The sequence below is a fragment of the Acipenser ruthenus genome, chromosome 7 (genome assembly GCF_902713425.1).
Source record: "Acipenser ruthenus chromosome 7, fAciRut3.2 maternal haplotype, whole genome shotgun sequence".
Classification (NCBI taxonomy): domain Eukaryota; kingdom Metazoa; phylum Chordata; class Actinopteri; order Acipenseriformes; family Acipenseridae; genus Acipenser; species Acipenser ruthenus.
The window spans coordinates 21,089,544-21,102,406 of NC_081195.1; the positions used below are offsets into that span (position 1 = coordinate 21,089,544).

General features: G+C 34.5%; 1 protein-coding gene across 1 annotated transcript in view; it reads right to left on the minus strand.

Moving 5' to 3' along the window:
- Positions 1–259: 259 nt before the first annotated feature.
- The window catches only part of LOC117415367 (rab11 family-interacting protein 2-like), a 39,177-nt gene continuing 26,573 nt past the window's right edge, over positions 260–12,863 (minus strand). Inside the window, exon 5 of the mRNA XM_034025618.3 lies at positions 260–7,006. Coding sequence (XP_033881509.2) covers positions 6,779–7,006 — 228 coding nt within the window. The 3' untranslated portion in view covers positions 260–6,778. The remainder of the gene's footprint in view (positions 7,007–12,863) is intronic.

A 12,863-nucleotide genomic window follows, 5' to 3' on the forward strand; every position in this document is an offset into this window, starting at 1 on the left:
TCTTACCTTTTCATTATTGCCATGACTGATTATCTTCTTATCCCCTGTTCAAAAACTGATAAAAGATTTTAAATATTAGCCATTTATTACCAATGCAGAATGACTAGGTGGGATATACATTTATGTTCTTCATTTTACCCCCCAAAAGGCTGGTTTCTGTGAAGGAGACTGCCTGGCCTGTCACAGCCCTCAATTTCTAAGGTGAAATGAAGAACATAATATCCCTCGAGTTACTGTTTTAATAAATACGACTCAAGTATTTGTGTTTGAAGAAGAACAGTGTTTATTTTAAAGAACAATACAGTTTTTTTTTTGTGTATAATCATCTTTACTGCATAAATCATGATATGATCAAATGTCCTTATTTAATTTCATATCTATCACCCATTCAATTCATATTTAAATACATAATTGGTTACATTTCAGTACCTCAGTGGGTCTCCTTCATATACTCAGTACATGCTACATGCTAAGCCATTTCACTGTATTGAACAATCTCATGTTTAAAATAATACAGTAGTTTCCTCTCAAACCATATATTCCATTAATTGTCTTTTCACAACCTATACTATTGCAAATAGTTGCATACTCCCAAAGTACCTTTCCAGCAAGTTATGTGAAATGCTTAAATACCTATGTAACAGACTATCGCAGTGTACTATAAAATGCACTGCATTATGCAGAACATATACTGTAATAATGTGCAAAACAGAAGAAGACACAGACTCTGCTGCAATCCACAGTTCAGACACTTATAAAGTAACATTTTCAAGGTAATAATATGTACCAGTCTTTTGCCCTATACTGAAACCTAAAAACCCACATCAAACTATATAAACTTAAAATTGGAATTTTATTTAGGTAGGTATAGGAAAAAAATAAACCCTGGAATCAAGTACAGTACCCTCCTTTCAAAGCCAAACGCTTTGAAGACACTGAACAACGGCTGTTTTACAATGTTTAAATTCAGCACTACTGAGTGTTTAATAGTTATACATGACAAATGTGACCTGACATTAAAGGATTCATTCCTAATAAACACTATTAATAAATTATACTGTACCTGAAATCCATTCTGCCCAGCATAAATCCAATAGCATCATTTTTGTGCCATGCAGAAATATTCCCTCAATTCGAATCAGTGACTGATCAATTGATTTCACAATATACATAACTGCCTGCCAGTAGTGTCAGGGTGCAGCAGTTAAATAGTGTCCTGTTTATTACATTTTGTGTTCCCTTTCCAGCATCCAAAAGGAAAAGACCCTTTTAGACTGCTACACTGACAAATAGTTTGCCTATGTACATTACAGTAATCAAGTGCTTTATTGATCAGGCACTAATTACATTAATGTTTTAAAATAATTTTTGGACTAAGCTGGGCAGAACAGTTTTCAAGAAACAGCTTTACTAGGAATACATCCTTTACATGAATCATGAAGCCTCTTCAGTGTTGGAGACTATGAGAAACATCTAACCAGTGGTGCATCAGAAAGACTACTACAATTCTGGCACAGCTGGCTAAAAAAATTAATTACAAAAAAACATCCATGAAAGAAAGACCTAGATGGATTTAATACTCTCCTTATTTTTTCAAAAATATAAGAAAACATATAAAAACAGGGAGAAAAGCTTTTAATCAGTACCAAACCCTATTTAATTATTCAATACTACTACGAATACATCATTGAATCAGTGTCCCACACTCAATTTAAATATATCCTCTTGTCAACATGACCCAGTTTGTTTTTGCTACAGTAGAGGATCACCAGCTTCCTTTACCCATGACATTTGCTTGCGACTGAGGCCTGGGATAAATCAGAATAATAGTGCTGCCATGACTATAAAGTGTGGCTAACAGACTATACTTTTTGTTTAATTCAGGCCTATGTCACTCTGTGAGCCAAATAGGCATTCTGTAACACACCGAGTTTCATCTGGGTTTTCCTTTCCTGGTCATTCTTGCAGAAGTCGGGGGTTGTGTATGACATTGTTAAGCTTTCTAATAACTAATGGAATTAAACAAAACAAACAAACAAACAAACATTGTGTTTTACAGGAAGCAGCTGTGGAGCTGATATTTTCAACTTGGGCTTAAAAGGTGATAAATAAAATAAAATAAAACATAAGGGACACTGCAACTTTAGTTCAAACAAATATGTTTAAAAAATACAATCATTCCACTAAACAAGTAAAAGCAGTTTCTGTAAAAGGATTGTCAACCCTCCCAGATTAATATGAGACAACATTTTCTAAAACCACCGACACATTTTGATCTCGTAATGCAAAATATACATAAACACAAATAGGAAATTGTTGTCAGAAACGTCTGGGGACATGCAGTGTAATTTTAGTACATCTACAGTCTAATTTTATTTATTTATTTATTTTTTACATTAACATTAGCCTTACTAGGTAACTAAGTCTAGTAGTCCATTCCAAAGTGCAAACTATTTCAGCCTTTCAGTATTTAGAGCAGCTCACTCCTTGGTTCAGTGACTGCAGGTGACCGCACAATTTAATAAGGAATATTCTCCAAGTCACATTGGTAAACTCCTTGATGGCAACACACAGTTTAATAAAAAGCATCAGCTAATTTTAAAGTAGTCACAGTCAGTGGTTTAATAATTGCTCTAGACATTCATGTGGAAATGAAAACAGACATTTGCTCAAGTACTTTTGGAAAGCAGTGTGCTATGTCTTGCAGAATACCACCAGCGTTAGATTTTTTTCACCACATGAAAGGTAGGTGTTACTTAAACATTCTTGTATATATTTACTGTCTATATTATTCCTTAACACCACAACTGGTATTTAGTGCAGTATATAGGAAACAGTTCATATCAGTGTCTTGTACAATTTTAAAACTGTATTATTACTGATTTCAATAAAATTAGAATGAATAAAGATGTGTATATAAATGTAGCATGGTTCTGTATTAGGTATTCAGTAATATAATTGTCTGTGTTCACTCTTTAAGACGTACATACCCAAAGATAAGTTGCAAGCATTTGGCAATAATTACATAGCTAAGCAAATATTGACTTAAACTGATGCTACTGAGACACATATTTGGCACTTTGTTTTAAGTCTGCTACGATTGTATATTACTTGATATTATTTAATATTTTACAGTCCCCTGCATCCTTACAGTACACATTCTTCTAGATTGTGTTTTTAATTGTGACTTCAATTCTAAGTTTCATTCAAAGTTAATAAGCTTTCTTTGACACTTGTTTTTGGTATGGTAAATAACAGAAGGCATTCTTTTTTTTCTAGTTTAATTCTGGAATTTTAAAACTTTTTTTGTTTTGTTTAATGTATCACAACACAAGTGTTTTAAACACTTCCTATAACTATTTGCTATTGACTATGGTGATTTAGTGCTAGCTACATACGCGGGATAAACTAATGACAGTATTTTTTTGTGAAACTTATGATTTAATTTTTTTAATTTTTTTTAGCAGTGTGGTATATATCCAGTGTTCAGAATTTCTATATAAATTATGCTATGATAATTAAGCCATATATAAATAAATGGTAGAGCTTAGTGTTTTAAGATGCACAAACACAGGTAGTTTTAATAGTTTGCTCAGACCAAATCTGGTTTAAGTGTTGGAAGACTATAATAATGTTCTTTTAAAGCAATTCTTAAGAACAATGTAAAAGTGCATATCAAAGAAATAAACAGAAAACAAACCCTGCTGATATGGTAAACTGCAATATAATTAAAGTTTTTAAATGGTTTTAAGGTAGTTGCCATGTAGTTACGACCTATTTGGAATTGTCAGTTGCAGGAAACAAAAAACAAAGAAAAAAAACATTAAAAAAAAGAAAAAACTGTACAGTACTTTCTGAACAGCCAGGAAGCTTTAACACATCACTTTGTGAAGCTTACAAGCATTTCACAATCCTAATTACCAAGACCCCCACCATTGGAATTAACAATCCCATGTTACTGCTTGCTATGTATGTCAGCATTTTTTAATGTGGTTCTGTGGTATATTAGGAGCCTTTCCATATGCATCAAGCAGCCTGCAAAACAAAACAGTTGCTATGAAGTACACAAGTCTTGCAGCCTGTGAGGTCAAAAATAACACTGGAAGTATCAAGGTCATGAAAGGTAGTGTTTTAAACAGAAACGCATTAAAAACACTTTTTTAGGTCGAAGACTGCAGCGTTTGTAAATCTCCACCAGCGCACTATGTTAACTCTGCAGGAGACGCATGAAGAATCACCTGCAATATCTGACATATACTTTTGCGCAAATGGGTTGTCTTTCGTTTGGCATGCGCATCCTGGACATGGGTAACATAACAAAGGCTGACATCTGGCTGTTTCACAAATCAGTTTCAAGAGGTTTGACAAACTATGATAAAGGTCAATGTTGTAGGTCTAACCCACATTGACAGTTCTGGCAGCTTAATTAAAAATATGTATTCAAATATTAATACAATGTTATTCATTCTAATTGGAATTTGCACCTGATGTTGAAGCTTATTGAGAACCATGAAGGATGTTCATAAAAAAAAGTTGCATCTTTTTTTGTAAAATAATACATTCTACATTTAGTTCCTTGAGTGTGTGTTGCCATGGTTGCACTTTTGTTTTAAAATGTGTGTTGGTAGGCATGGACATGCTACGGTTCTGATATATACAATATACATTTAAATTCTATAACGATATAAAGGGCAAACACTGATTTTGAATTGGTTTCCTGTTGCTGTCCAGTTACTGTTGACACATGTGCTAGAAAAGGTGCTTTTTTACCTCATGCAGTACCCCTGACGTCTATTTTAATGATCTGAACAGTGGGAGATCTAAATACGCTAACTCTATTTCATTGTATTTTTAGTATGAAGATCTTCCTATGTAAAGAGAATTAAAACAGACCCCATCAAGTGCTGCAGATTCAAAAGATCTAAAACAAAAGTTGAATTGAAAAAGTCACTGGCAGAGATGAACCTATGCCTGCTAGACTTATACGATTATTCCGTTTTACATTTCTGATTGCAGGTGACATTTCCAATGTGTAAAACGTCATTTATACTTTGGAAGAAAAATCTTTGAAAATGGCTCCCTCAAGAATTGACGGAATAAACAGGGTGTACCAAATGAAATAATGTTCTCACCTACATCATCGTATTTGTTTTCTCAATGTCTTACTGTGTTTTGTTTTTCTATCACCTCCTTGAAACTGTAAAAAGTTGGAGCTCAACAAGCTTCCTAACACTATGTTCTTTACCAAAGACCATTGTAAGATGCTTTTAGATAGTCCCCCCCCCCAAAAAAAAAAGCTAATGTGAGACTAAAGTAAGCGAGTAATACTAATTTGATTATTAGTCTCATATTCTACGCTTGTGTGAGCTTCCGTTGACAACTGCCTTTCAATGGGCTAGCGGAGTTCATCGCTGCTGCTAACAAGAGGCAATGAGTCTTTCAGTCTCACACTAATGATACTGAAAACGAACTACAAGCATATTATAATGGTCTTTAGTATAGAAAATATTGCTATGAACCATGCCGAGATCAAACTTTTTAAAAATAAGTTTCAAGGATGATAAACAGAAACAAAACTGGAAACCAAATAACATGAATGACAGGTAAGTGAAAGAATTATTATATTTTGCAGTCCCTATTCATTCTACCTTTAAGTTAAAGGGCTTTTTATTTTATTGTGTTACATGTTCCCATGTGTTGCTACAACTGTTTACGTAAGGTGTGTGTATTGTTTAATTTTTTTTTTATTTATTTTTTACATTTTGACCAGTTTATTAAACTTTTAAATTGCATTCCCTGCCTTAAGATGACTTCCCATGTACCTGCATGGACCTCTCAGAACTACATTCCCCATCATCCTCCTGCTCACTTGTGAATCCATCTCAGTTACATATGTGAGCAGGAGGATGACGGGAAATGTAGTTCTGAGAGGTCCATGTGTGTACATGGGAAGCCATCTTGAGGCAGGGAATGCAATTTAAAAGTTTAATAAAGAAATAAAACACACACCTTACGTAAACAGTTGTAGCAACATACGGGAACATGTAACACAATAAAATAAAAAGGTTCTTATGTACCCTTTAAGGCTGGAAAAATCCTTAGCAAAAATCAGCATCTGGTATTTTCTAAAGAACCATTACATACTTGTACATATCCACCACAAACAGTTTTATTTTAAACTAAAACTAAAATGATAAATCAGCAAAAGAAAGGTTTTGCATTTAAATGTTAGCAATATATATATATATATATATATAAATGAAAAATAGAAAAAACACCCCTTCATAATGGACCAGATTTATTAAGGTTTGTACATTAATTGTACAGCTATGGCCAAAGGTTTTGCATCGCCCTATAGAATTAATTATTTTGCTTCATGAAGTCGAATGAAACTTACTGAATGTTACGTTAACATATTTAATTACATCCCGCTTTGTAGTTTTCCATATGAAAACTGATTTTTAAATTATTATTATTATATTTTAATGTGACATTTTTTAATTTAGCATGAAATACTGTACTACTATTATGGCTTCCGGTAGACTTTTGCGATATCATTTTGTAGTTTCTTTGATTACATGATGTTAAAAGTTTTGGCCACAGCTGTATATTTATTAAGCTCCCATATTAATACTAATCAGCATCTGTGAAACCAGACTACAGTGACATGTACTGTGCACAGTCTGCAGTTTTCAGTTTCATACACCTGCAGTACTGAAAGTTAAACAGGTCCACTGGTGTTTATCACTGTGATAGAAATGAAATATTTTTATTTGTTTTACTGTTTTGAAAATTTCCCTGCTTTCTTGGCTAGCTCATACGGCACTCTGAGGATGCTGGGAGTCTCCTCCATGACCTTAACAAGAAGGCCGTCGATGTAGTCCTCCAGCTCGCGAATGTGGGCGTCCTTCTTTTTCACCAATTCCTTCTGTTTGACCAACTCCTGAACGACCTCTTCGAACGAAAGATTGCGATAAGATGCCACTGAATTGAAAGGGTTTCCTTCCTGTAAAGAACGAAAAGATAATTCTAGTAAAAAAAAGAAGTATGAGGCAGTTTTGTTCTTAGTTACCTCAGGGGAACTGACTTGCTGGTATTGGAGAAACATATAATTGCAATTAATACCCCCCACATTACAGATCGGCGTGGGCAATCATTCCCTGTGTCTCAGTTATTATTGCATAACTCTCGATCCACTGTAGTTGATAAAATCTCAATAAAACCAGACATTATCATGATTTCTTGTGTTCTACTTAAAAAAAAAAATCTCAAGTCACAAATTGAGAAACTAAATTAGACCTTGAAGCCTCAAAAGAGTAAACAGGCAACTGACGCATGTTAAGATAAAAGTGGTCGCTCGTTTCCCAGGGGAAAAAGCATTGGCTGATTCACTCTCCCAAAGTGGCTGGACTGATAACATTAAGGAGTTCATTTTCCCTGATTTAGAGAAACATCTGCACAGAATATCCCATCCAAAAGGGCCTTTCAGGACTCATTAAGAAGAACAGGACTACAAGACTAGATGAATCGGTTCAAAATACCTTTTAAATGAGGCTCGGAATTACCATTTTGAACATGAACCCTTTCTTGTTGACTTTATCTGTAAATGGCTTGCTTTTGACTCTGCAGATACAGCCACATAAACACAGATACAAACAGAACACATCTTTAATGCTTCCCTAATTGGACAGCCCTGCTGTTTACTGGCTGCCATGTATCACAACATCATTAAATTCAGCAGGTGGCTGAAGTTTTAAAACTCATTCGGGCAAAAGGAATGTTAACATGGCTTATGTTGTGAAGTCACGGTGAAAAATGGCAAATCCTGCTGGCTGCTGAAGGAAAAAAGCACTGCAAGACTGTTTGAACGTTCCATGCTGTCCTGACATTTATGCATGTGTTTAAACTGTTCTGGAGGGATACCACAGCATTCCCTCAAGAGGAACTAGCTTCCAGTGTGATTTTCATTTCTTTTACATTTCCTTTAGTGTTTTATGGTGTCTGGCATGCTTTGCGCTTATATGGTATGTAAAACGTTGGAAAATGAACAAGCAGAAGTACGGATTTGTATTTAAAAACGGAATCACCATTGATAATAATAATAATAATAATAATAATAATAATAATAATAATAATAATAATAATTATTATTATTATTATTATTATTATTAGTTCAATCCTCTAAAAGACAGCACTGTAGATATCAGAACACAAACGTGTAGGCTACACTTACAGCACAATAATAATAATAATAATAATAATAATAATAATAATAATAAATACAAACTTCTAAAATGCTTTTAAAAATGAACAATAAAAGCAATATGTATCATTATCAAAAATAATTTACTGTTTAATCTCAAACTTTGTTAATACAATAAAACTCACCAAGAGGTTTGTAAAATACACCAAGAGATTTGTATCTGGCCTACTTTCAGCACGCTTAAAATTATCAAAACCTTTAAAAACTTAATAATTGCATTTAAACAAATATGCATTACATTTAGGCCTACCTTAAATTACATTTTCTATTATTATTATTTATTAATCCTGAGCCACTTTCATCGCTGTCACTTATTAGCAGTTCATTACGCTCAAGCTCCTCCTCATCTTCCTCAGCTTCAATGGCAATGACACAGACCCGGCGTTTACTAGAGACCCAGCGTTTATTTACGATATTTGCCAGCAGACCCGGCGCTTATTGGCGACAGGTGCTAATTTGAGACCCGGCAATTACTTTTTACAGTACATACATACATAATAAAGCAATTAAAATGACATTTGAAACTGCTTCATTTTTTCAGGGAACTTTGTGGTGGAAATCTGCAGGAAAGACCCTAGTTCTGCCTGGTATACAGAATCACCTGCCCTTTACAGTGTGTCAGATCTGCTGTCTTAACTCTGTCAAGAACTCCTCTCAAGCCCTCAGACTGCCAATGTAGTGCAACAAAAATCAACCACGTGAGGGACAACTCATTTCTTAGGTCTAATTAAAAATCGTTAAGAGATTAGCTCCAGATTGGATCGATTTCACAAAGCCTTGGCATGTTTTGTAGACTGGCATCCTTGGCAATTTTGCAAAAGCAAGAGGAGGGAGGAGTGGAGGCAGAGATAAGGCAAACCCTTGGCATTTTCTGATTGTCTCATTATTGTTCTAATGAGGAGCTTTGCCCTGGGAATATTAATCCAGCTACTTTCACATCTTCTGCCTTCCTCCTTTAACCCCTCCACCTCCACCTCCTCCAGTCCTAACTAGGATTTCCAGCCCTCACACCAACATTTCATCTGTCCGCAGCTCCTGTAACACAGGCAGGTGATGCCGTTGGATACAAGACGCACTCTGGTCTAATTGCCACAAGTCTTCAAAGGCTTTCTTTCTTTCTTTCTTTCTTTCTTGTGTAATAGTAATTATCTTGCACTTGACATAAAAAACACACCTTTATAGAACTATAAATAATTCACATTAAAGATACTTAATGTTCCTGATGTAATGAAGCATGGAAGTTCATTTCTTCTTTTTATAGTCTGCAACTAGGAGAAGATTACAGCAGACAATGGCTATTGTTTTCAATTCTTAATTAGTTAATGGCTTGCTAATTAGAGCGTTTGAGAGGGTACAGTACAGTGTATCCAAGGTAAACAACAATCAATTTCTGATGTTGGACACGTATGGAAAACGTACCCAGTTAAAAACTAGTTTTGTTGTCTAAATGAATACAGTTTATCTGACATCAGTAAACAGAAGCTCCCAACTGAATCAATGCTGCTGATTTAATCGTTGACATAAACTGTGATATTGTTTTTAACACAATGATTCTTTTTACACCAAATTGTTATTAGTATGTTTTTTTTCAAAGAGTTAGAATGGATATATAATGTCGTTCAGAAAAAAAATATATATAGTGCTTGGACAAATATCAGAATATTGGAACGAATATTTTTTGACATGTATTCGGATACAAAAATCAGATGTTTGTATTTGCTACAAATGGCAAAAATACCTTGCACTTATTTACCGTCTCATCAGAATCTGTGTGACAGTTTCAAAAAATGGAAAATGAAAGAGAGCTCTGTGTGATATGCAAGATGAATATATATATATATATATATATATATATATATATATATATATATATATATATATATATATATATATAAACACAGAATCGACACAGCAGCTCTTGGGCTTCTATTAATTTTAGATAGCAAAAAGTAAACAAACCAGATTATGCGTGCGCACTCATAGTGATCTCTATGGAAGGCCATCTGGGACAAAAACATGTTGTGCTGCTTTAGAGCGAGTCAGAATCTCATGGGACAGAAAAAAGGCAAGCACGTCATTCTGAAATGCTTTGCTTAAACAGTAACCAACTTCCTGAAAATGTTGTGTAGTAATTTTTAGATGGATTGTATATATTATATATTTTAGTTGCAGCTTTCAGTTATGTGGAATGGAATAAACAAGAACCAAAAACTGAGTTTTTTCCCCCTTTCACTTTACAACACCATTTCCATGTTTGGCCACTGTTTACTGCGAAGAAACAGCAATGGCAAGGAATGAAAAAATAAATAAATAAATAAAATGCGGTGTCAACATTATGTACTATTTATTTCGGGAATAAACAAAACAACGTTTAACTTGAACTGCTATTTGGCATCCTTTGTTTTATAGTTAATTCACTGGGGTAAAGTAAGTCCTACACAACTTATTCTTTACTCCTGGGATATGTTTCTATTTTAACGTGTTACATATTGTAAGGTCTTGCTTTTAAATCAAGGCACACACACAGGGGCCATGGCCACGCCCTCTGCCCCTGCTGCTATGCTGTCTCTGCCTGCGTTCAGAGCAATATAATGGCTTTTATTACTTTTTGAAAAACAAACGAATATCCAAACGAATATAGTGAAAGCCTACTTTGGAGATTTGCAATTTAGTTTTTCAACTTCAGAATTCAGCACTACATGGCAATGCCTAGAAGTTGGAATAATACCAGGATGCACCATTTCTCCACTGGCTTTAACCATGGCACTGGAAGTAATTATTAGGGCATCAAAATGGGTAGTGGAATGCGACTACCATCAATTCACACATACATGGATGACATGACAACCATGACTACAACAGTAGCCTGCACTAATCGGTTATTGGGCAAATTAACCAATAACATTGAATGGGCACGAATGCAATTCAAGCCCACTAAATCAAGGAGCATCTCTATAGCAGTGTTTGCTCCAGGACTTACAGACTGAAGGTCAATGTGGCCCGCTCTCAAAATTTTAGGGGGACATTTTCTTCAGTGAGGGGGTCAATATGTTTGATTCAGAACCAACCACCATTTCTTATTTTTGTTTGTTTTTAAATATGCCAGCAGAGTTACTGACCTTTTGTTTCTGAATAAAAAATAAAAAATAAAAGCTGTAGATACAACCAAGGTGTCTCTACAATACTCACTGTCACTTTTGGGGACAAAATTGGGAAATGTGTCACAGTGATGCTGGTGCATCACTGAGTAGAGGATATTAATTGTACCAAATCACATTAGAACAGGGGTTTTCAATCTTTTTAAGCTGCGTATCCCTTTCCAAAAAATGTAGTCCACTGAGATAATCATAAAATGAAAACAGAAAAAAGGTCTGTACAGTAACATGATACAACAAAACGCACAAGCCTTGGAGTGTGTGATGGATACAATTATAAAAGTTACAGTATTATAAAAGAAAAAATATATATTGTATTTACTTTGAGCTAAAAATAGTCCCTCAGACAGGTTTCTAGATTTTGGAAACATTATCATTTTATTGTAAATATTCATTAATTAAAATCAACAAAGCCTCCGTGCTAGCCTCAAATCACTCAGAAATAACATAGGACTATTCCATGATAGCAAATGGCAATCATGTATTTTTATTGATAATAAAATTACAGAAAAGAAGGCAAACAGCTGACCTCATTACGAAAACATATTATTGGCATTTTTAAATTCTTGGTGATTAAAACGTACAGTACTGATGCTAATTAAAAAACAATAATAAAACGCTTACCTAGTATGTGATGGGTGTGCCTGCTTGTTATCACACAAATCACTGATGAGGGCAGGGAAATTGGAGAGCGCTTCAGTCTCAAAACATTTTTGGCGTTTTTAATCTCCAACGGTATTTCGTCTTGATCGCCCTTTGCTAGTAATGTTCTAGTATTGAGCCAACAATCCATATTTTTTCACTGGATTGAAAGCTAAAAACTCTTAACTCTCACACCAGACATAACGCATGGCAATACCTTGGTTTCTGATTGGCCATACATCCTGTATTTTGAAATGTAGTACTTAAGTTACAATAAACTTTAATCAGGTCATTGAAAAAAATAAATATCGATTCACAGGCACGAACGGACACAGGAAATAAAATGAGTTAAAGACTAGGCTTTTAGTTTTTTAAAATAGTTTTTTTTTTTTTAATGCCAGACAGACCAACTGTTTATGACATTTAAACAACAGGGCTTATTTAAAACGTACATATTTAATATGTAAATTAGTCGTGTGTGCACTGAACGCTCTGTCACAGCTCATCAGTCTGGTGTTAGCGACTAAATGTCGATTACATGGTAAAAGTTTGCAATAGATTGGGAAGTGGTACGAAATAAAATGCGTTGTCTGACATTTCAGAATTTTTCTCACGTACCCCCAGGTTTGAAAACTGCAAAGCTGGTACATACTTACCCCAAAAGTCTTAAAGCTGTTATTGCAGCGAAAGGTGGCTCTACCAAATATTAATGTGTGGGGGTTGAATACTTATGCAAGCAAGATATTTCAGTTTTTTATTTTTCTTAAAAATATTTCCCAACATAAAACCAATGTCACCTTACA